We start from the raw sequence: 24,946 nt of genomic DNA, 5'->3' as shown, positions 1-24,946 counted from the left end.
ACAAAGAAAATTAAACTCCCACCTTGGAACTAACTCTCGAACAACTTGCCCACCGTACAGGAAACTGAGAGAGAAACTAGATGAGTATTTCAGGGGTGCAGACTCAAATTTAGACAGACTAACCAAGGAAGTAAATTCTACAACCAAAGGCTTTCCAATGAAAATGCTCACTCTCCAGCTCCCCATTCATGTCTAGGGATTGTTAGCAAAAGTTCCCAGCTGATTTTCCAGTGTACCACCTATACATATTATCTGTCTAAAGTAGATTCCTGGTTACAGGGAATAAGTTATGTAATACAATGTGTTTGAATGCAGCTAAATTTAAATTTATACATCTAGGATCAAAGAATTTGGGCCATACTTACAGGATGGGGAACTCTACCCTGGTAAGCAATGGCTCTGGAAAAGATTTCGGGGTCATACTGGATAATCAACTGAACATGAGATCCCAGTGTAATGCTGTGGCCAAAACAGATAACAGTCCTGGGGTGCATAGATATGGAAATCTCAAGTAGGAGTGGAGAGGTTATTTTACTGGGTGCTGATGTGACCACTGCTGGAATACTGTGTTCAGTTCTGGTGTCCACAATTCAAGGATGTTGGAAAAATTGGAGAGGGTTCAGAGAAGAACTACAAGAATGACTGAAGGGTTAGAAAACCTGCCTTATAGAGATACATTGAGTTCTTTGTAAAATACAACTGGCTGTATTTTAAAGAAGCCTTATTGAGGGCTCAGGAACAAACCATCCCAAAGTGCAGAAAGAATAGCAAATATGGCAGGCGACCAGCTTGGCTTAACAGTGAAATCTTTGGTAAGCTTAAACTAAAAAAGGAAGCTTACAAGAAGTAGAAATTTGGACAGATGACTAGAAAAATATTTCTAGAGCATGCAGGGGTGTAATCAGGAAAGCCAAGGCACAATTGGAGTTGCAGCTAGCAAGGTATGTGAAGGGTGACAAGAAGGATTTCTACAGGTATGCTAGCAAAAAGAAGTTGTTCAGGGAAAGTGTGGGACCCTTACTGAATGCGGAGGTAACAAAGTGGCAGATGATGTGGAAAAAGCTGAAGTACTCAATGCTTTTCTTTGCCTCAGTCTTCCCAGATGAGGTCAGCTCCCAGACTGCTGCACTGGGCAACACAGCATGGGGAGGAGGTGATCAGCCCTCAGTGGTGAAAGGACTGTTTAGAAAAGCTGGCCATGCACAAGTCCATGGGTCCAGCTCTAATGCATCCAAGGATGCTGAGGGAGTTGGCTGATGTGATTGCAAAGTCATTGGCCATTATCTTTGAAAATTTGTGGTGATCGGGGGAGGTCCTGGATGATTGGAAAAAGGCAAATATAGTGCCCATATTTTAAAAAGGGAAGAAAGAGAACCCAGGGAACTACAGCCTCACTTCACTCCCCAGCAAAATCATGGAGCAGGTCCTCAGGGAATCCATTTTGAAGCACGTGGAGGAGAGGAAGGTGATCAGGAACAGTCCACATGGGTTCACCAAGGGCAAGTCATGCCTGACCAACCTGATTGTCTTCTATGATGAGATAACTGGCTCTGTGGATATGGGGAAAGCTGTGGATGTAATTTGACTTTAGCAAAGCTTTTGATATGGTCTTCCACGGTATTCTTGCCAGCAAGTTAAAAAAATATGGATTGGATGAATGGACTATAAGGCGGATAGAAAGCTGGCTAGTTTGTCGGGCTCAAAGGTTAGTGATCAACGGCTTGATGTCTAGTTGGCAGCCGCTATCAAGCAGAGTGCCCCAGGGGTTGGTCCTGGGGCCGATTTTGTTCAACATCTTTATTAATGATCTGGATGATGGGATGGATTGCACCCTCAGCAAGTTTGCAGATGACACGAAGCTGGGGAAAGAGGTAGATATGCTGGAGAGTATGGATGGGGCCCAGAGAAATTGGAGGATTGGCCCAAAAGAAATCTGACGAGGTTCATCAAGGACAAGTGCAGAGTTCTGCACTTAGTAAGGAAGAATTCCATGCACAACTACAGGCTGAGGACTGACTGGCTAAGCGGCAGTTCTACAGAAAAGGACCTGGGGATTACAGTGGACGAGAAGGTGGATATGACTCAGGAGTGTGCGTTTGTTGCCAAGAAGGCTAACGGCATATTGGGCTGTATTAGTAGGAGCATTGCCAGCAGATCAAGGGAAGTGATTATTCCCTTCTATTCGGCACTGGTGAGGCCACACCTGGAGTATTGTGTCCAGTTTTTGTCCCCCCACTACAGAAGGGATGTGGACAAACTGGAGAGAGTCCAGCGGAGGACAATGAAAACGATTAGGGGGCTGGGACACATGACTTAAGAGGAGAGGCTAAGGGAACTGGGGTTATTTAGTCTGTAGAAGAGAAGAGTGAGGGGGGATTTGATAGCAGCCTTCAACTACCTGAAGGGGGGTTCCAAGGAGGATGGAGCTAGGCTGTTCTCAGTGGTGGCAGATGACAGAACAAGAAGCAATGGTCTCAAGTTGCAGTGGGGGAGTTCTAGGTTGGATATTAGAAAACACTGTTTCACTGGGAGGGTGGTGAAGCACTGGAATGCGTTACTTAGGGAGGTGGTGGAATCTCCATCCTTAGGGCTTTTTAAGGCCTGGCTTGTTGTGCTTTGAGCAGGGGATTGGAGTAGATGACCTCCTGAGGTCTCTTCCAACCCTAATATTCTATTCTATGATTCTTTAAATTTATTTAGCTTAACAAAAAGAAGGCTAAGGGGCAACTTGATTACAGTGTGTAAGTATCTACCTAGGGAACAAATATTTAATAATGCGCTATTCAATCTATCAGAGAGAGGTATAACAAGATCCAATGGCTGGAAGTTGAAGCTAGGTAAATTCAGAGTGGAAATAAGATGTAAATTGTTAACGGTGAAAGTAATTAACCATTGGAAAAAATTTACCAAGGGTCCTGGTCTGTTCTCCATCCTTGACAATTTTTAATCAAGATTGGATCTTTTTTTGTAAAGATCTGCTTTAAGAATTATTTTGGAAAAGTTTTCTGGCCTGTGTTATACGGGAGGTCAGACTAGATGATCACAGTGCTCCCTGGGAATCTATGAATCAGGACACATTTGAATCTTCTTGTAGAATATAACCCTGCTGTTACTAAAGCCCTCTGAAAAGCATGATTTATGTCTGGAAAAAGATTGCCCTAGATATCTAGGAACACACTACCTACACTTGTGCTGTTCTCTTGCCTTTTCTGCTTATCTGTACTAGAGTGAAGAACATGTTGTTGAAATCCAACTGTGTGTTAGAGGCCTTCGGCAATGCCAAAACCAACCGTAACGACAACTCCAGCAGATTTGGAAAATACATGGATATCAACTTTGATTTCAAAGGAGACCCGATAGGTGGACATATCAATAATTACTTGCTTGAAAAGGTAAGCTGAGTTTGTCTGTAACGTGCTAGGCTGTCTTCCCATGTATGATTATTTGTAAAACATAGTATTTGCCATTTTAAATGTCTCCTGAACTCACTTCAGATAGTTTATTGAATATCCATCATAGAATGACTGTCACTTCAGAACTAGACCGTAATTTTTCCCCCCAGAGTCAATAAAGGTATGGTTACTAAAATTAAGAAACTGTCAAAGCACCGCAACCAATTTGTTGCAGCACAAACACCTTGAAACCATTGTTTTCAGAGCTCATCCCATCATAGAACTCGGGGGATAAATAGAAAGGTTTCAGAATGTTTTGTCTGTGCTTTATACCCAGAATAAAATCTGATATTAATTTACCATGTGTAAAATTGCTTCCCACAGACATTCTTGCACTGAAGTCTCACTGGTCAAGCAAAAGTTATGAAGATTTCTGTGTGTCTGCAAGTAGTGGTGATGTGGTTTTAGAAATATTGCATTGAACTGATGCCATAGCTTTACATGATCATCTGTTAACTTTTATTACATATTCCAGGAGAGTGATGGAAACAATGTCTTTCATGTCATTTTAGACTGTACAGATTTGACAGCATCTGGCAACATTTTTGAACTTCTGTCTTTATTTCTCTGAAACCTAGTTCCAGAATAAACATTTTGTTGTGTTTAGTGTTTAATATGTACTGCTATGACCCTAGTGACACACTAAGGGAAAATATTGTTTGCAACTGTAATGGCTTGAACTCATAAGGCTTTTTATAAAATGTGTTTGACTGCACTATGCTAAGTTCCTGTTTCTGTTAAAAAAAAAAAAAAAAATGTTATTCTGAGGCTTTAATGTTAGCCCAATTGGGTGATGAGGGCAGGCAATGATTTTCCATTGCTGCATATAGAGGTCTGATCTTAAGTCAGCTAACCTTGCATGATCATACAAATCGTTATATTTACAACAACCACCTCACTAATTCTCACTGACTTTTTGCTAATCCACTAACCTGGTAATTCTCACAGGAAACCTAGTTGTTTCACTCTACTTCTCAGCAAGGATTTAATAGCAAAAGATGGCTCTGTAGTGAGCTTTTATTACTAAGACATTATTGTTACAAAATATTCTGCGCTTCACCAGATAGTTAAGGATTTAAACAAAACTACATTATGCTATTCAAAGGCCTGGTCTATACTACAGGGAGAGATGGATCTAAGTTACGCAACTTCAGCTACGTGAATAACGTAGCTGAAGTCGACGTACTTAGATCTACTTATCGCGGGGTCCACACTATGCGATGTCGACTGGAGATGCTCTCCTGTCGACTCCCCTTGCGCTTCTCGTTTAGGTGGAGTACAGGAGTCGATGGGAGAGTGATCTGCGGTCGATTTAGCGGGTCTTCACTAGACTCGCTAAATCAAACGCTGATGCATTGATGACTGTGCGTCGAGCCCCCGGTAAATGTAGACACGGCCAAATTATACGTTTTGTCATGTGGTATCAGTGACTCCTGGCTTAACTTACTCATTATTTTGCAAAATTCTGTAGTTGGCAATGGTTCTGAGTCACTATTGTGAATGTGAAGTTCCACTGTAGTTAACAAGAATTCCCCTAAATCTTACACTGTGGGACTAAGATTCAGTGAAGATCTGAATGCCTCTTGCTCCTGCCAGCATTGGTCTTGGGTTAAAAGTGAAGCATAACTTGCCACTGCTTTACCTGTTCTGGTATGCATCCGATGAAGTGAGCTGTAGCTCACGAAAGCTTATGCTCAAATAAATGGGTTAGTCTCTAAGGTGCCACAAGTACTCCTTTTCTGTTCTGGTATGTTAGCAGAAGAGTTTACCACAAGAGTTCCCTAACTGTGGACCCTGGAGCACTTGCTGGTGATCAAGTGGTGCTGTTCCCTATTTCCTATTAGATGCACAAAATAGTTTCTTATGTGAGTTTTGCATGTAAGCAATTACCATGGTCACCACAGGGGAGTCATTTTTAAAAATATCCTATTGTTTGTATAATTGAATAATCTGTGTATGACTGGGCTGTACACTCCATGGGACAGGGACTGCCTTGTGTCATACACAGCTAGTAGTGATCAGTAATACATTTGTAGGGTAAAAAGTGCAAGAAGAATTTTGGTAATGATAGTGAATTATTGCATTGGCAGACTTAAGTAAAATATTTAAGCACACTACTAGTGTCTAAAAATATATGTCTTTGTATCTCCCCCCCAGTCCCGAGTGATTGTGCAGCAGCCAGGAGAACGAAGCTTTCACTCTTTTTATCAGGTTAGTGTTTGCCTACTCAAACACATGGAAATTAGTTGGCTCATTCCTCTACTCAGGGGACATAGAGGCGAGGCAAAGCAATTAACACAGTCCCTCTTGCATGCTTTTTGTAAAGGGGTGTTTTGTGTTATCACACTCGGGGCCAGTTTTCTGTTTTTTCAACCATTTCTAGGTTGGCTGAAGATGCCTAATTTTGGAGAGGGGGCCATGGAAAGGTGGAATATTCCTCCTCATCCTCCTATTTATTAACACATTTGTAAACTTAGTAGTACTTCTGAGCATATGGTACTATACCTGGACTTTGGATTAGTACTTCATTAGCAGTAAAACTAATGTCCTCTTTTCTCATGAGGCTTCTGTAATTTGGATTGAGCTAGTTTCATGGCATTGGGTACATTCATATCTTAACTTAATATTTTTACTTAAGTGCCTTCAGTATTGTTTGTGGTAGGCTGATGCCTCTGTGTAGGCTCTTCTGGGGAAGAAGATGCCCCTCATTATACCTCTTTGTGAAGAAAATGATCAACATACCTGCCTTACTTTGTTCAGCACAGTTTCTGATATTTGCCACCATGGTATATACGGCACTTTATTTCCAACATGTGGCAATTTGAAGATGTTTCCATTGGGGAAATTACATGTGTTTGGTCCTGCATGCTTGCCTGAAAACATCTGTATGATGATGCCCCTGTGCAGAGGTTTTGACTTCTTTTCAAGATTGTTGCTTTAACAGCCTTAAAGGCAACCACCTGGAAGGTGTTTTTGGCTCTGTAATGGTGGAGACTGTGTATATGATAGCCACAATGCTTACACAGCCTTTCCCTGTGACTGGAAAATTCACTGCATGATGCTTACTGGCTTCAGGTGCCAAGGCTGTTTGCATATTAGTAATGGAAATAGAAAGTTGTGGTCATGCCTAACCATGCATGAGGAAGAAGGAATTTATTCAATGTAGCAATAAATGAGTAACTTATGATATTACACCAACTATGAACATACTGGATGGTGTTTGTTTTTTTGATTGATCATTTTTTAAAATACTATTTGACAGCTTCTCCAGGGAGGTTCTGATCAGATACTACGCTCCCTACATCTTCAGAAAAATTTCTCTGCATACAACTATATCCGGGCCGGAGGGCAGTTAAAGGTGAGGATGCAGTCAATTAGTTTCAGGTAACTTGTTCTAAAGTTGTAAATGCATCTGGAAGTGGTATGTTGACTTTAGCCGTACATCCTTGCTCACAGTTATGGGAAGATATCATAAGAGAAATGAAGAATTCCAGCCACAATCTAAAAGACTGGGCAACTACCAGGCTGTCACCCCCAGCTGCTGTGGTGGATTGCTGTGCCTTGTTGCTGCTTCCTCCCTGCAGCAGCTGCCAGTATGATGAGAGGGCAAACAGCCTGGGTGTGGAGTACAGGCAGGCAGTAAAGGGGCTCTAAGAATCAACCTCAACAGCTCATGGTCTAAGTGGCTTCATATAAAAATGGTTTCATGTAGGCATGTGGGACTTTGGTTATTGATAGCAGACCCCCAGACAAATTGGTTCCCGATGCAGGCACCATTATGACCTATCTCATGCCTTTCATGGAATCTCCTTTAGATCAGTTATACAATCCAGTCTTCTTCAAATGCACGTGTCCATTCCACTTCAGGTTTGTACATGCCCAGTGCACTGTTGGAGATTTTTCCCTCAGCAGTACTCATTAGGGCCGTGCTTGCGCCATCTGCTGCTCTGTGCTGCTGCGCTATGTTATAAAGGGTAGAGCCACCACCCAGTCCCCTTCAGTTCCTTCTTACCGCCCGCGACAGTTCTTGGAGCATGCTATGGTGCTGCTGCTGCAAATTTTCTTCATTTTGCATTTGTATATAGTTGATACTCGTTAATAGTTTTTGTTAGGATAATGTAGCATTAGGTTTCCTTTATTGGTGTACTTTTTTGGTACTCTTTGATTCCTGCTGTGTGGGTACTGGTACTTGGTGTTGGGGGTGTGCCTCGGTCCCCAGGCTTCAAGCCGTGATGCCTGCAAGAAACCAGTGCTGGTTAGTGACCTGCACTTCAAGTGCCTGAAATGCCTAGGAGAAGCTCATGATAGAGATGGTGCCAGATCTACAGGGACTTCAAACCCAGAACTAAAAAGGAAGGGAGGTCACACTAAAACACCTTCTGATGGAAGCAGCCCTGCACCCACACTCAGAGCTTCCCCATTCGGAGTGTGTACCAAGCATATCCGCTTCAGTTAAGAGTGCTCCTCCTGTTTTGGCAGACTCTTGATGCCAGTCTTTCTCCGGTACCGAGGAAGACACCAGAAGATGGCATCGAAGGACTTGGTATCTGGGAGATCAAGGTCCCTGACACCAAAGTCCAGCAATTGTGCTGGGGAGGAGGATAGATTGTGTCAGTGGTGCGGTCTTTGTTGGCTTAGCAGCAGCAAGAGACGGTACCATTTGAAACGTATGTTGTGGAATGCGACCTTTGGAGTCTCTCGATACTGTGGGCACTGCAGCACCTCCTTGTACACTGCTGTCGAGAGGCAAACTGCAGTGATCTCGCTAATGCCCTTTTCTCCAGACTACTGACACCAATTCTTGGCACTGACAGGAGTAGCTCCTCTTTAGTGGGATGAATCCAGTTCATCCTCTGAGTTGGAAGCTGGCTTGTACGTGTCACGGCTGTGTCACATAGTCACCACCCTGATACCCAGCAGAAGCTCTGTCTTGGCTGTCCGGGAAGGAATTGAGCTCTGCACCATACCAGTGGCCATTTTGGAACTCTTGGAGGTTTCTACCTGCCTCAAAGTTGTCTCCACACCTTCTACTTCTATATCCCCAGGTAGAGGATCCTATTTCCCGCTTAGGACCTAAACCTGGTATTGACAAAGCTAATGGGTCTTTCCTTTGAACTGTTATCCACCTGCTCATTACTCCATGTCCCGATGAAGGTAGCCTTTTTGGTGGCAATCGCCTTGGGCAGGGGAGTGGGTTAATTATGAGCCTTAGTGTCTGGTCCTCTGTATACAGTCTTCTACAAGGACAAATTATACCTGCTCCTTCATCTGAAGTTTCTCACCAAAGTTGTGTCTCACTTCCACATCAATTAGGCAATATATTTGCCAACTTCCTTCCTGAAGCCTCATGCTCATAAGGACGAGGAAAGATTTAATATAGCCAATGTAACTTTTCCAAACAACGTGCTTGCACTTGCTTGTGAGTCACCTGAAGAGGAATGGATGTGTGCAAACTGTTCCTAACCTGTTCTGTAACTGTTCTTTGTGAGGTGTTGCATGTGTCCATTTCAGGACCTACCCTCCTTCCCCTCTATATCAAGGTCTGTCTAGTAAAAAGAAGCAAGGAGGGTGGGAGTGGGAGGCGCAGCAATGTGAAGCACCAAATGACACATACGCCACCCTGATGGGTATGCTGAGGGAGAAATCTCCAATAACAGTGCACCGGCTGTGCACACACCTGAAGTGGAATGAACATGTGTACGTCTCGAAGACCAATTATGGAACCTGTTAATAACCCTTTCTGTCTCATTAAAGGCTGTACGTCACTTACGTCTAGCCTCAGTAACGTGGAGCAAACAGAGCTGGGCTCTATCTGAAACATTTGAACAAGTACCTGAAGGAGACACATCTTCAGAGTCCCATTTTATCATCCCAGAAATAATTCTCCTGTTTTGCCTGTAGTGGGCAGCTTTTTCAACTCTGATCCTTACCATTTAATCGGCTCCAAAGGTCTTTTCCAGGATTATGGTAGTATCAGTATTGGCTTTAAAGGAGGAAATTCACTTCTTGGTCTTTATGGACAACTCTGTTCGGTGTGATGGGATCCCAGGAGCGCAGTCTGAGACTGCGGGACTGCTGTGCCCCCTTAACTCTCCAGCCTGTGCTGTCTCTCAGTGACAAGCAGCAAGCCCCTCCAGGTGCTGCTGTTACTCAGCACAACCGCATGTGGAGCCCCACACCTAGCTAAATTGCATGAATGCTCCCAGAGCCACTCATGAATCACACAGAGAAAGGCACCAGCCAAATCCTCCCAGCTGCTTACCTCAGGAATATATCGTCTTGCACTGCTCAAGATGCACTACTCAATTTAATTATTGGTTCACCACTTCATCAGTGAAAAGTGAATATACACCCACCTTTGTAAATCTGACAAACACTCTTACCAAACGCTTAAGGCAAACTCAAGGGTAAAGATAAACAGTAAAAGAAGTTTGACTACAAAAGATAGATTTTAAGTGATTATAAGCGACGGGCAAAAAGTCAAAGTGGTTACCAAAATAAAATAATATATATAACCACGGAATATAAACTCTCAACCCTATTAGACTGGGCAACATCTAGATCAGGGGTGGGCAAACTCGGCCCGGAGGCCACATCTGGCCCTTCAGACATTTTAATTCAGACCTTGAGCTCTTGCTGGGGAGTGGGGTCCGGGGCTTGCCCTGATCTGCGCGTGCTGTGGCTCTGCACAGCTCCCAGAAGCAGCGGCATGTGCCCCTTCCAGCTCCTATGCATAGCGTCAGCCAATGGGGCTCCGCAGCTTCCATTGGCTGGGAACTATGGCCAATGGGAGCTGCAGGACGGTGTCTGTGGATGGGGCAGTGTGCTGAGCCACCTGGCTGTGCCTCGCATAGGAACTGGAGGGGGGACATGCCACTGCTTCCCGGAGCTGCTTGAGGTAAGCGCCATCTGGAGCCTGCACCCCTGACCCCATCCCCTGACCTGATCTCCCTCCTGCCCTCCAAACCCCTTGGTCCCAGCCTGGAGCACCCTCTTGTACCCCCAGCCGGAGCCCTCACCCCCCCTCCACACTCCAACCCTCTGCCCCAGCCCAGAGCCCCCTCCTGCACCCTGAACTCCTCATTTCTGGGTCCACCCCAGAGCCCACACCCCCAGCCAGAGCCCTCAGCCCCTCCCGCATACCAGCCCCCAGTTTCATGAGCATTCATGGCCCGCCATACAATTTCCATACCCAGATGTGGCCCTCGGGCCAAAAAAGTTTGCCCACGCTGATCTAGATTTAAGCAGTTTTTCTCACCTCACTGGATATTGCAATTCATAGTACACAGGTTTCACCCTTGAAACCTGGGCCAGTCTCCTCTGTTGGAGTCTTTAGAGTGTCCTTGTTGCTTGCAGGGTAGGGGGGGGGAAGGAGAAAAGCCATGCATGGGGCCCTTGTGTTCTGTTTTATACCTTTAATCCCATGTGCTTGGAGAACACAAGTCCAGGGCATGTCTGGTAGGCGTTGCTGAGTCACAAGGTGAAGCGATACCCTGGTGTGTGTCCTGTGAGTGAGTCATTGAATTGTAACTCCTCTGCTGGACAATGGCTGGTGATGTCTGTTCAGCACCCACCTGGGCGTTGGTTAGCTCCCGTGTCGTTGTCTCTGGAGGGCTTGTATCTGGGTGCCTCCCAAACCCACAGCATATTTTAGTGAAAACCGTACAATACATTCTCATAACTTCACATGCCTTAATATGGAGATGGGTGACAGGAGAGAGATCACTCGATCATTACCTGTTCAGTTCACTCACTCTGGGGCACCTGGCATTGGCCGCTGTTGGTAGACAGGATACTGGGCTGGATGGACCTTTGGTGTGACCCAGTATGGCCATTCTTATGTTCTTATGTAATGATATACCTATTTAGATAGAACCATGGGTTTCAGCAGATCATAACCTTCCCCCTGATACCTCACATGACCTGCTTTATATGCAATATCGCAATGATATATAAATGAGGAATGTGGGGATTACAGGACACTCCCCCAAGATATAGAATGTCGCACAGGGGTCTGTCGGGGGAAAGCAAAAGCAAAGTGATTCATGTTTCTGCATGCTACTACACACCAAGGCAGACTAGTTTACTAGGCAGAAGTTAAATTAAGCAATGTGTCTTCATTCATTGTTATTCACTTAGTTTGGATCAGTGATTGATCGCTCTGCATCTGGAAACCAAAAATCAAGTGCCTCATGGCCTCTCCAAATGTCAGGACTTGTAATTCAAGTAGATGAACGATTTCATATCAAGCAGGCCAAGATCTTTGTTATATGCTTTCCTACCATTCCACTGCTTCTTAGGACCATGCACAACCTGCATAGTGTGGCAATGATATCGTTTATGCCTTTCTGGCTGAAGAGGCTATGGTTTTCAGGCTGATTAACTCAGTGTTGAATCTCCTGATCCTTCTGCATTGTATAGGAGGTCATACATCTTTAGGACAAGACAAATTCAAAACGGTTACTCATATGAGGTGATTAACACCCTCATGAACCCAGAAAGAAGTCAATGACCAGAACTTATTCTATTAGCTGGTGCAGAATTCATGGTGTAAGGATGGAAAAACAGTTTTGAACAGTCTCAGGTTCCTCCAGGAGGGCCTTAATGTGGTTGTATAAAAACTTCCACGCTATAGGTCAAGTCTCCACATTATGATGTACACATTACGTTCAGGAACATAAAGTTCAGGGGAAATCCTGACATCAAATGCTTCCTGTGTGTCACTGCCCCACAAGGTCATTGAATAAAACCTTGGGACCTCAGCAGCAGCATCCAACAGTTCATATCGCTTTCTGGATAAGTGTTTTGCTGCTGTCAGCTAGTTTTGTAGCTCAAGTGATAGCAGACTATGGTCCAGTGCTGAAAGTTGAGATTAAACCCTGTCTCTGGTGCTTGATGGGAGAATTGTACCTACCGTTTTTCTTTAAAAAGAAGAAAAAAACCCCAGCTTTTTGTAGATAACTTCCTGTCTTGAGAGTGTTTTTAGGTTGCAAAGTCAAGAAGTTGGAATCTAGGAACCTGCACAACCATAATTTGGCTCTCTTGTGCGTATGCATTGTGATGGTCTTTAATTATGTGATCACATACTATTTCCAGCTTCTTGCAGATTATAGGATTGATGTACAAAGGAGGCAGAATTAAATTGCATTGGTAACTGTAAAACTGGCATTTCTTAACTTTTGAGTGGTTGATTTTGCAATCTAAATAACTCTGAAGGGTTTTTTGGTATGTGATAAATAGAATAGATAGTGGCTGTGACCTACTGTTCTGGGCAACATTCACTTTTTTTTTAGTAACACGTCCGTGACGTCTGTGGTGTTTGCATAATGGCTGCCACGTTATGTCCTTAAAGCTGTACCATGGTGATGCTTTATATTCAAGAATGTTTGTCTAGACCGTGAAAGGTACTAACTTAAATAAATCTCTATTTTCCTTAGTGTTCCATCAATGATGGTGCAGAGTTCAAAGCAGTGGCAGATGCTATGAAAGTGATAGGCTTCAAACCAGAGGAGGTTCAAACTGTCTACAAAATTTTGGCTTCCATTCTTCACTTGGTGAGTTCCCTGCATGTGGGTTTTTGCAAGCTGTTCTTCCAGGATTGCAATGGCAGGGCAGCCAGGCTGTGTTACTTGTGTTACTTCAATAGACAAGTTGTTCTATCAGATGCAGTTGGAAGTGAAAAGTCAACACTATTCCTGCCTGCCAGTAGTGGGTCAAATTTCCCTGTGGGACCATTGTGATCATCTAGTCTGACCTTCTGTATAACACAAGACTTAGAATTTCCCCACAATAATTCAGACTAATAGCTCATCAGTCTTCATGTCAGTTTTTCTGGTGATGTCATTAAACTGGAAACTATATTCTAGGACGTTGTGGTGAGCTGTAGTGAAGATGGAAATGATAAATATAATAAATCTGTGGGTTCTGCTTAGTGTCTTTTAATTCCAACTCCTCTCTAGACCCCTGGCTTGTAACAGTCTTTGCCTGATTAAACTTTATTTGAATTAGTTTGTCATAACTTTGTTCCTTCAATCCTGCTAAATACTAAAGGCCAAGTCCTTCTTTTGGTCACAGGCAAAGGTAAAGCCTGGGTTGGGGGGGTGGTCAAGAAGGGTCACATGCTCCTCCCCAGACACCCTAGGGCAGGGGGTTCTCAAACTGGGGGTCGGGACCCCGCAGTGGGTCGCAAGGGTATTACATGTGGGGGTCATGAGCTGTCAGCCTCCACCCCAAACCCCGCTTGCCTCCAGCATTTATAATGGTATTAAATATATTTAAAAGTGTTTTTAATTTATAAGGGCGGTCACACTCAGAGGCTTGCTATGTGAAAGGGGTCACCAGTACAAAAGTTTAAGAACAACTGCCCTAGGGGGAGGCACATTCAGCAGGGAACCACAGTAGCGAAAGAAGCAGAACGTGTGGCTGCCGGGTGGCCACATGCTGGCAGCTCCTCCAGCATGGCTGTACTGCCCCCAGTTCTGCCCCAGCCGTTCCACACAGCTTCGACTCCTGGGGTCTGTACAGCCCCAGTGGAGGACAGGATTGGGGTCTGGGGGTGGTACTGAGACAGCCAGGCCAGAGGAGCTGCCGGTGTGGGGCCTCCTTCCTTGCGCTGCGAAGGACAGAGCCCCACCCCAGGTAATGTCGAGAGAGAGAACCGGGGACCCAGGGTAGAGCGGGGGGCCCAGGCTGGGGGCAGGGCAGGGAGGAGTCGGCAGGGGGAAGCCACATGCCCCCGTTAGCTGGTGCTCCCCTTTGTGTCCCTCGCGTGAGTTGCCCATAAGGGGAGCATACAGTACTGAGGACAATTTAGCCTGAATTTAGAAATGTGCTAATGGTGTTTCATTTGTTGATGAACTGAACAGCAAATCACTCCCTGGAAATGAAGTGCTTACTTCAGCTTTGCTGACAATATTCTCAGCAGAGGCACATAGAATCATAGAATATCAGGGTTGGAAGGGACCTCAGGAGGTCATCTAGTCCAACCCCCTGCTCAACTCCAACTAAATCATCCCAGCCAGGGCTTTGTCAAGCCTGACCTTGAAAATCTCTAAGGAAGGAGATTCCACCACCTCCGTAGGTAACCCATTCCAGTGCTTCACCAGCCTTCTAGTGAAAAAGTTTTTCCTAACATCCAACCTAAACCTCCCCCCCTGCAACTTGAGACCATTACTCCTTGTTCTCTCATCTGCTACCACTGAGAATAGTCTAGATCCATCCTCTTTGGAACCCCTTTTCAGGTAGTTGAAAGCAGCTATCATATCCCCCCTCATTCTTCTCTTCTGCAGACTAAATAATCCCAGTTCCCTCAGCCTCTCCTCATAAGTCATGTACTCCAGCCCTCTAATAATTTTTGTTGCCCTCCACTGGACTCTTTCCAATTTTTCCACATCCTCCTTGTAGTGTGGGGCCCAAAACTGGACATAGTACTCCAGATGAGGCCTCACCAATGTCAAATAGAGGGGAACGATCACGTCCCTTGATCTGCTGGCAGTGTCCCTACTTATACAGCCCAAAATGCCGTTAGCCTTCTTGGCAACAAGGGCACACTGTTGATGCATGTCTAGCTTCTCGTCCACTGTAACCCCTAGGTGTTTTTTTGCAGAACTGCTGCTTAGCCATTCGGTCCCTGGTCTGTAGCAGTGCATGGGATTTTTCCGTCGTAAGTGCAGGACTCTGCACTTGTCCTTGTTGAACCTCATCAGATTTCTTTTGGCCCAGTCCTCTAATTTGTCTAGGTCCCTCTGTATCCTATCCCTACCCTCCAGCATAGCTACCACTCCTCCCAGTTTAGTGTCATATGCAAACTTGCTGAGGGTGCAGTCCACGCCATCCTCCAGATCATTAATGAAGATATTGAAGAAAACCGGCCCCAGGACCGACCTTTGGGGCACGCCGCTTGATACTGGCTGCCAACTAGACATGGAGCCATTGATCACTACCCGTTGAGCCTGATGATCTAGTCAGCTTTCTATCCACCTTATAGTCCATTCATCCAGCCCATACTTCTTTAACTTGCTGGCAAGAATACTGTGGGAGACCGTGTCAAAAGCTTTGCTAAAGTCAAGAAGTAACACATCTACTGCTTTCCCCTCATCCACAGAGCCAGTTATCTCGTCATAGAAGGCAATTAGGTTAGTCAGGCATGACTTGTCCTTGGTGAATCCATGCTGACTGTTCCTGATCACTTTCCTCTTCTCTAAGTGCTTCAGAATTGATCCCTCGAGGACCTGCTCCATGATTTTTCCAGGGACTGAGTTGAGGCTGACTGACCTGTAGTTTCCTGGATTCTCCTCCTTCCCTTTTTTAAAGATGGGCACTACATTAGCCTTTTTCCAGACGTCTGGGACCTCCCTGATCGCCATGAGTTTTCAAAGATAATGGCCAATGGCTCTGCAATCACTTCTGCCAACTCTTTTAGCATCCTCAGATGCAGCGCATCCAGCCCCATGGACTTGTGCTCATCCAGCTTTTCTAAATAGCCCTCAATCACTTCTTTCTTCACGGAGGGCTGCTCATCTCCTCTTCACGCTGTTTTGCCCAGTGCAGCAGTCTGGGAGCTGACCTTAGAATCATAGAATACCAGGATTGGAAGGGACCTCAGGAGGTCATCTAGTCCAACCCCCTGCTCAAAGCAGGACCAATCCCCAACTAAATCATCCCAGCCAGGGCTTTGTCAAGCCTGACCTTAAAAATATCTAAGGAAGGAGATTCCACCACCTCCCTAGGTAATGCATTCCAGTGTTTCACCACCCTCCTAGTGAAAAAGTTTTTCCTAATATCCAACCTAAACCTCCCCTACCTCAACTTGAGACCATTACTCCTTGTTCTGTCATCAGCTACCACTGAGAACAGTCTAGACCTTGTTCGTGAAGACAGAGGCAAAAAAAAAGCATTGAGTACATTGAGCAATCTTGTCTTTCACTACTTGCTACAGGGGAATTTGAAGTTTTCAGTGGATGGCGACACGCCTGTGATTGAAAATGGCAAGGTTGTGTCGGTCATTGCAGACTTGCTGTCAACAAAGTCTGACATGGTGGAGAAGGCCCTGCTTTTTCGAACTGTAGCTACAGGCCGGGATATCATTGACAAGCAGCACACAGAGCAGGAAGCCACCTATGGTAGAGATGCTTTTGCAAAGGTGAGTCTGAATTCTCTTTCTACAAGTCTGTGCTAGTTTGTCATGCAACAATTTCCAAAACCAGAATTTCCAATTTGCAGTTTTTGCTCTTTAATTTCACAAATGATAGGAGCCTGTGGATGAATGAAAGCACAGTAATTCCTCGCTTAATGGTGTAGTTATGTTCCTGAAAAATGCGACTTTAAGTGAAACAATGTTAAGCAAATCCAATTTCCTCATAAGAATTAATGTAAATAGGGCGGGGTTAGGTTCCAGGGAATTTTTTTTCACCAGACAAAAGGCTATATTATGTATATACACACAGTATAAGTTTTAAACAAACAATTTAATACTGGTACACAGTAATGATGATTGTGAAGCTTGGTTGAGGTGCTGAAGTCAGAGGGTGGGATATTTCCCAGGGAATGCCTTACTGCTAAATGATGAACTAGCAATTGGCTGAGCCCTCAAGGATTAACTCGTTGTTAATGTAACCTCATACTCTACAAGGCAGCAGGAATGGAGGGAAGGGAGACCGCACACACCCTGTGTGTGAGAGAGAGATGCGCATTGCTCCTTTAAGTACGCTGACCCCACTCTTAAGTACATTGCCTTTTTAAGTTAATCAGCAAGCTGAGATGACAACTGCTGCCAGGAAGCTCCCTCTGTCCTGAGCCCTGTTGTGTGTCCCCCCTGCTCTATGGAAGATGGGGTAAGCGGGGTGCGGGGGACACCCTGACATTAGCCCCCCTCTTCCCACCCCTCTCCCCCGGCACAGCAAGCAGGAGGCTCTGGAGAGCAGCTCCAAGGCAGAGGGCAGGAGCAGCACATGGCAGTGGGGGGAGGGACAGCTGAACTGCTGGTAATTGATAGCCTGCTGGGTGGCTGCTGCACAGGGAACTTAGGGGAGCAGTGGGGCTGCCGGTCTACCCTGGTTCCAAGCCCCCACCAGCTAGCTGCAATGGGCTGCTCTTCCTGCAAGCAGTGGACAAAGCAGGCAGCTGCCAAATGATGTTATGAAAGAGCACTGCACAACTTTAAATGAGCATGTTCCCTAATTGATCAGCAACATAACAACGTTAACCAGGACGACTTTAAGTGAGGAGTTACTGTATTGCAGAGTCTGAAATCTGTGTAGCAAAAGTTACAGCAAAGAGTGCAGATGCTTAATGAAGTTGTTAGAGACGGTCACAAGGTTTTGGGGGCTGTTAGTCTGGATGTTGCTTCTTCAATATGTATTTTTAGAATATTCACTTAATGAAAGACTTATTCTTCTAAATTAATGGGTTCAGCAGAGTTAAAATTTTATCTGGGAGCTAGGGCAACCCACAAAACAATTTTGGCTGCAGGGTTTGCCAGGACGTTGGAAGTCTCTGCTCTGTTAGTTCATATCTTGATACAATGGAAATGCAATGAAATGAGATTGAGAGAACAGATTGACAGTTCTAGCTGCCTGCTTGCTGTCAAGAAGAGAGCAGTGGAATGGCATGACATCCTTAAACACACATTAAAGATCATGACAAATGCTACACCTTTGGTTGTTTGGCAACGACAGCAGCCTCATTTGGAAGGGTGATAGTGAGGGACTATTGGGAGGACACTTAACTACTCACATTTATTTTAATTGTGGGAAGGAGGAATGGAGGGAGTTAAATGGTGGTATTGGGTAAGGGTTCACATTTGGGCTGTCACCTTGAATGTCGTTTTAAGGTTGTAATGCTTGCCGGAACTGCTTAGTACAGGTGTCACTAATTTGAATGATTAAATTTTGAAGACAGAAAATGCTCTTGCTTGTGACTACTTCTTGAAAAGTGAACAATGATAATATTTCATCGTACTATATTTTGTGGTGTTAAGTGCTCAGTTCTGATGGGTGTGAGCACTGTATAAAAATCTTAATCCTGCATTCATCTGCTCACCTATATTTTCCATATTCATACAATTCTCTGATGTGGAGATAATTAGGTAGGAAGTAGGTAGCAGAATTGGTAGAGCTGTTTAAGATTCTGTTCTCATATAAATGAATTTAGAAAGTAATACAGCAATGTTATATGGAAAGAAAAGAAGGTTTCTCAGATCAAGAAGTCTGTTTAATTTTAGCAGGAGTTTTACCAGTGAATATGGGTTTAATCTGAAAACCAGCTTGAACTAAACTACTACAGACACTAGCATAGAGACCTGATAGAAATACAGCTAAATCAGTTATGAGAGAGATCAGAAATTAAGCCCAATGTTTGTTCTCCTTGTAGGCTATATATGAGCGCCTTTTCTGTTGGATTGTCACACATATCAATGACATCATTGAGGTGAAGAACTATGACACCACAATCCATGGGAAAAACACAGTCATTGGAGTCCTGGATATCTATGGCTTTGAGATCTTCGACAACAACAGGTAAGCTGCATTGCTAGAGAAGGAGATGCTTCATCTTTCCTCAAATGAAAAACTAATCAATTCTTTCTCAACTTTATTTTTGCAGTTTTGAACAGTTCTGCATTAATTACTGCAATGAAAAGCTGCAGCAGCTTTTTATTCAGCTAGTTCTAAAGCAAGAACAGGAGGAGTACCAGCGAGAGGGGATTCCCTGGAATCATGTGAGTGAATTGGCAGTGGGGGTCTGGTTGAATCCAGTGTGCCATTACAGGGCATGGTCCGGAAGTTGCTTCACATGTAGACTCCCATCAAAGTCAGTGGGAGCTCTGTATCCAGAGCAGATGCAGCATCAGGCTTGTTATCCATAAATCAGACTCTGGAAAAAGCAAATTGAAAATATATGACACCCTTTCTATACCTTTTGTGGCCTCTTTCTGACTACCATTGTAAACTGGGTATATGTATTTTGTTTAGTTAAACAGGTGTTCAAATAGAAAGATTTTTTTTTAAATTGATCCTTTCTAACTGGTAGGATTTTGATTAGAAGATGCTGGTTCGCATTGTATAGACATTACAATCCTAATCCTCTACTATAGAAAATCAGTGGCAAAACGCATTGATTGCATTGGTGAACAATCTGGCCTTATAATAGCATAAACGAGGCTTTATGAGCCAGTTATGAAAATGTAATGGGGAAATCTATTATAGGAATACATTTCAGGGGAAGAGCAGTTACACTTATTACCCACTTTCTTACATTGTTGGAAAGCATTTTGCCTTTGTGTGCCTTACAATATGACTGCAGCCTGCGAGTATCCAGTAAAATTGCACAATGTCATGTATACCACTATCTTGCTGTCACAACTTCCAGTGCCATAAGTGTGTATGTGAATGTCTCACTAAGGTGACTATTGAAAGGTAGTGTAGTTGATTATGGGGTCAGTGCAGTGGTAATCTGAAACGTGTGAAAGGAGACCCTTCTCTGCTGTGCCTCTTAATGCTGAAAATGTTTCTGCTATAGCTATGCACTTCTTGACAAATAACTCTTCAGTGCTGTATAGGAATGAAAAGGGGCAACTATAGACATGCATATGGGTGTATCATGTGGATCATGTTAAAGCTGCCTAGCCAAATAGACATCAGGTGAGCCTCTTCCACTAGAGTCTTTCGTTTTTAGATTTGAATGTTGGTGATGAAAGTAATGTTTACAGAACTCCTGTGCCCGAAGAGGAAGAGCCAATACTGGGCCAGATTGTCCTCTGTTATGTTTGTCTCCCTACTGGAATCAATGGGTTTTCCACTGGGGTAACTGAACAAAGTGAAACTTACTTTTTAGTGCTAATGACTAGGGTTTTTTGCTTGCTTCAGTAAAATCTAATCCTGATACAACTACTTTGCTTTTAGTCACTAGACTCCAAGTAAGGGATGAAGTTTGGACATGAGCACTAAACACCTGTTACGAGTACACTTCTCTTAGAGTAGGAAGTCTGAATATATGATCTGCAGTCCAGCATATTTTCAGATGGTCTGTCTGGGAAGCAGTAATTTTCATTACAATTTGTATGTATATTTTATTTCCACTATCTCAGTGGATCTCAAATTATGGTCTATGGAGTATCAGTTGACCACAGAATGGCATGTTTTGCAAAGCAAGCAGTGGGATATTTTGGGGACGTAAAGGCCTAGGAGAAAAAAATGCTCAAAGTGGTCTGTAGAATGAAACTGTTGAGCACTGCATAATGAGCCTAGTACTTCTCAGTTTAGTTTCTGTATTACAGTTAATAATGCTGTATTGCATATCATTCTCCCTGTGTGGTTACTGGTGTGTGCATAGAGTTCATCCGCTTCCTTCTCACTCAATAGTGAGAGAAGACCTGCAAATACCTGTTTTGTGTTCTGCAGATTGATTATTTCAACAACCAAATCATTGTGGATCTGGTGGAACAGCAGCACAAAGGGATCATTGCCATTCTGGATGATGCCTGCATGAATGTTGGAAAAGTCACCGATGAGATGTTCCTTGAAGCACTGAATAACAAACTGGGGAAACATGCTCATTTCTCCAGCAGAAAGGTAACCTGTTCATCTGTGTAATCAGAACCTACCTCTCTCCACATGCAGCTCACGCTGTATCATTCTAAGTGGGATAAGGAAAAGGACTCACGCAGTGACTGGAATAGAGGAAGGCCCTTTTCTAGAATAGAACTTAAATGTCTGCTGCACATGGTATTTCTATACTTATGTGGCCAATCAAGTTCTCTAGCTTAGAATTAGTTAATGAATGAATGTTATAATGGTTTGTATCCAGAAGAGGGAGCTAAAGTATGATCAATGCTATAGATTTTATTGCAAGGGAAAAACGGGAAAGCATGAACTTGTCTTGACATATGATGTCATTTATAACCAATAAGTGCCCGGTTCCAGTTCATGTGACTGTTCCCTACAAAACCAGCTTTAATATGCTGTGGCAGTGAAAATGGCTCACATTTCTGCTTTATTACAGCTATGTAATCTTCACCCTCAGTGGCTAAAAACATGCTCATTTAAATGGTATCCATAGTCCTCCAGACCCTTTGATATGCTTTGTTTTGGTCTGATAACCAGTTAAAAGATTTTGTCACCTGGTAATATTTTAAAAATATGGGCACTGGCTTGATAAATTTGAGAACCACTCACGTTGAATAATCCAATAATGTCCTTTAATTTATTGATGTCTTTTCATTGAGAAATAGTATTTGAAATCTGTTCATTAGCATACTGTCTTCACCACTGCACAGCTTTGTATATAAGGTAGGAATATCTCCGTAGCATACTTGTCTAAGAAATGTGCTAAAGACTATCTCCAGAGACTCTGAATTCAAACAGTAGAAAGAGCTGGATCTGGCTTGTTTTAGTGAAGAATGGAAATGGAAGTAAAATAAAAAGATTTTCATTCAGCTATGGCTTATTCTTACGTACACTTCACTTGGAGTGTAACCTGTCAGCTAAACTGCCATATACGATTTTTTGGTAAACAACGAACAATATTTTCACTGTCCGCACTAAGCTGCGGGATTGCTGTGTAGTTAAGGTAGGGGCATATGTTATGAGTACTTCAAATCTTATGAGTAAATGGCAGTGAATTTACTCAGTATATTGAAGTGTTATGTCTGTCATGCATAATTGAGGCTAGTGAATTTGGATGCAAATTCTTTCCTTTGTTGTTAATAATGCTTTTGAATGGTGCCAGTCTCAGGGGCTTTGGGAATGAAGTCTTATATTTTCAGAACAGGTATAGCAAGGACAACAATAGTCCAGATTTCCAGTGCTACCCTACCAATATACTTAAACCCAAGGGAAGATCATTCTCTGTGACCTGTTCGTTCCTAGGTCTCTTCTATGCTGAGACCACCAGCAAGTGGCTATGCATGGAGGCGAGCGCTGTTGGTATAGTGTGCTGCTGTGAGGGGAAGTGAATTTGACAATGAGTGAGGGGCTATAAATGGAAAAGCCACAACTGACTGAACCACTGGCTTCAGAAGTTTCTTCCTTGTGTAGGAAACATTCAACAGTATGATGCAGTGCTAATATTCCTCAGCAGGGAGCGGTATCGTCAGGAAATTCTATATTAGCACAGACTGAAGGAGAAAACAAGGAATACAAAAGTAAATGAGCACTTCCACAAGTGTAGACAGTTATACGAATTACTGATGGAAAAACAATCATATCAGATAGTGTAAATCAATATTACCTTGAAGGTTTTGACCCATAAAATCCTCAGCATCTTGTTTCTTCTTCTTCTGACCTCTTGTACCCCTACAAATAACATTCTTCTCACTAATACCTAAAATATCTTGTTTACTGGCTGTTGCTTCCTCCAGTTACCACCCAATAAAAGTCTGAGTTGTTTCCACCTTCATATTTTAAGTTACAAATAAAGACCTGGTTTCATTTTGCTTCCACTTATTTACTTGGTTTTGTGGACTGCAGTTAAAATACTGTGGTGTCTGTCAGGTAAAGTCTTAACATAATTACTGTGTAAATTAAAGATATTGAGGAAGATGTTCTTAAAGAGTTAAAATACATGTGCTGATTTGTTCTGGGAATAGCTCCTGTTTTCCTGCCTCACGGTTAATGCTTCACTGCCCCCCTCTACAGTATGTTGCACTCCACATCAGTGTGAATAAGCTCTAAGGGGCTGCTGTGCCCTAAATAGTCGTGTCCTAGTTTATGTACTGCATATCTAATCTATTGCTTTCTGCTTGGTTGTCCTGGTTATTCTGGTGAAACCTAGATAGACTAGAATAAATACAAGATTTTCACTGTGGCAATAAATAAACAGCAAAAATGTATTATCCATAGAGCAAAAAATGTAGATCTTTGAGACTTTCTTCTCAGAATCACCTAATAACATAGTTCTGTATGAAAATTAACTATTGCTCGCAACACTTGTGATGTACGTAGCAAAGTATTATCAATGAGCAAGGGTTTGTATTACATTCAGTTTTGTAATTGATTCATCTTGTGGGTGTAAGAGGGTCAGGTGCACTGATGGTTAATCATCAGTGAATTCCTAAATAAACTTTAAATGTCTGGAGATTCTCAGAGGGCAGGTAAAGTGACTTACTAAAGCTCACAGTGAGTGTGTGGCAGAGGTGCTATTACAACTTAGTACCATGGTCACTCTTTGACCATGGTGCCTTTTATTCATTTCAATTGTAGTTTGTGTTTACAACTAGCAAGGTTTAGTATGATCAGATGTAAACATTCCCTATTTACATCTATCAGCTCATATACTAAGGCAGTAAAACTTAAATACATACACATGCCATTAATACATTCAGACGTACTTCCGCCATGAATCACTGAATGCAGTGATTGTCAGCATTAATATTAACAATACGTGACTAATGCCATAGTCCTATAGCTGATTTGGGATGAAATTTACTCATTGCATAAATCCTATATACATCAGCGTTGTTCTCGAACTCATGCTCGTTAGAGTCCACATTGAGTAAACTAAAGCCAAGGTTAGCATATCAATCAACATTCTTAGTGAACTGGTTACATCACAATGTGGTGGAGACCTGTCCATTCCATAATCAACAGCATTGGCATTTTGCTATTCCTTTGCTGTATCTGCCTATGCAGTGTGGTCAGGATTCCCTCACGCAAAGAAACTGAACCCTGTACTTAATGCTGCCTGCCGCTATATTACAGGATGCCTTAAGCCTACTCACGTCAACAGCCTCTACGCCCTTGCAGGTATTGCTCCTCCTAATGTACATTGGGAAATTGCTAAGAGTGCAGAAGGCAATGCACAGATCCAAGACATCCGCTATGTGATATAACACTGATGCTGAGTTGACTGAAGTCACAACAAAGTTTTCTTGCCACCATTAAACCCCTAACATTGTTGCCCAAACAGACAAGGTTTCAGTTATGGCAAATGAGTAGAGAATGACCCTGTAGCCTCTGTGCTCTGGCTCCCATCAGTGGAGCACCTGCCACCCAATGCAGCTCAGCCCTGGGGTATACGGCATTGTGTTAATCAACTCCACACTGGAGTCTGCCAGTCTAGAGATGCAATGATAAAGTGGGGCTATGTTACTGGCCCCAATACCTGTGACTGAAAGACTCAAAATATGATGAAGCATCTCCTGCAGGGCCAGTTCCTTGACCATGACTGCTCTTCCAGTGAGCTGGCAGAGTGCAATGATCAGGCAATTGCATGTGCCTGGATGTGGCAGAAAACAGTATGAGGACGCAAGAAGAAGTTCCCATAGTTAACCAGTTGAGCAGTTTATGGTGCTACCACAACTATGCCAATTCAAGGCTGTGACTTTCACATAGCTGATGTATGTAGTTTCCTAGGAGAATGGGTGCTGTTTGACATCTGTCAAACCATGAAGTAACATTAGCACTACTTGTCTGAGGGTATGTCTACATTACAAAACTATGTTGACCTAAGTTACGTTGACGTACAGCCACTGCAGTAATTAAATTGCTTTTACACATCCA

At 43.4% G+C, this 24,946-nt stretch overlaps 1 protein-coding gene across 6 annotated transcripts in view; it reads left to right on the top strand.

Annotated features, from left to right (window-relative positions):
- MYO1D (myosin ID) overlaps window positions 1-24,946 on the top strand; it is a 356,514-nt gene that overhangs the window by 99,066 nt on the left and 232,502 nt on the right. For all 6 annotated transcript variants that reach the window (XM_037887148.2, XM_043536697.1, XM_043536696.1 and 3 more), the window contains exons 4-11: window positions 3,227-3,392; window positions 5,610-5,663; window positions 6,715-6,810; window positions 12,890-13,006; window positions 16,390-16,593; window positions 18,822-18,967; window positions 19,053-19,167; window positions 20,849-21,019. In XM_037887148.2, the coding sequence (XP_037743076.1) occupies window positions 3,227-3,392; window positions 5,610-5,663; window positions 6,715-6,810; window positions 12,890-13,006; window positions 16,390-16,593; window positions 18,822-18,967; window positions 19,053-19,167; window positions 20,849-21,019 (1,069 nt within the window). The remainder of the gene's footprint in view (window positions 1-3,226; window positions 3,393-5,609; window positions 5,664-6,714; window positions 6,811-12,889; window positions 13,007-16,389; window positions 16,594-18,821; window positions 18,968-19,052; window positions 19,168-20,848; window positions 21,020-24,946) is intronic.

This window comes from Chelonia mydas, chromosome 27, assembly GCF_015237465.2.
Source record: "Chelonia mydas isolate rCheMyd1 chromosome 27, rCheMyd1.pri.v2, whole genome shotgun sequence".
NCBI classification, from domain to species: Eukaryota; Metazoa; Chordata; order Testudines; family Cheloniidae; genus Chelonia; species Chelonia mydas.
The sequence above is the reverse complement of the archived record's forward strand: the minus strand, read 5'-3'. Positions and strand labels throughout refer to the sequence as shown.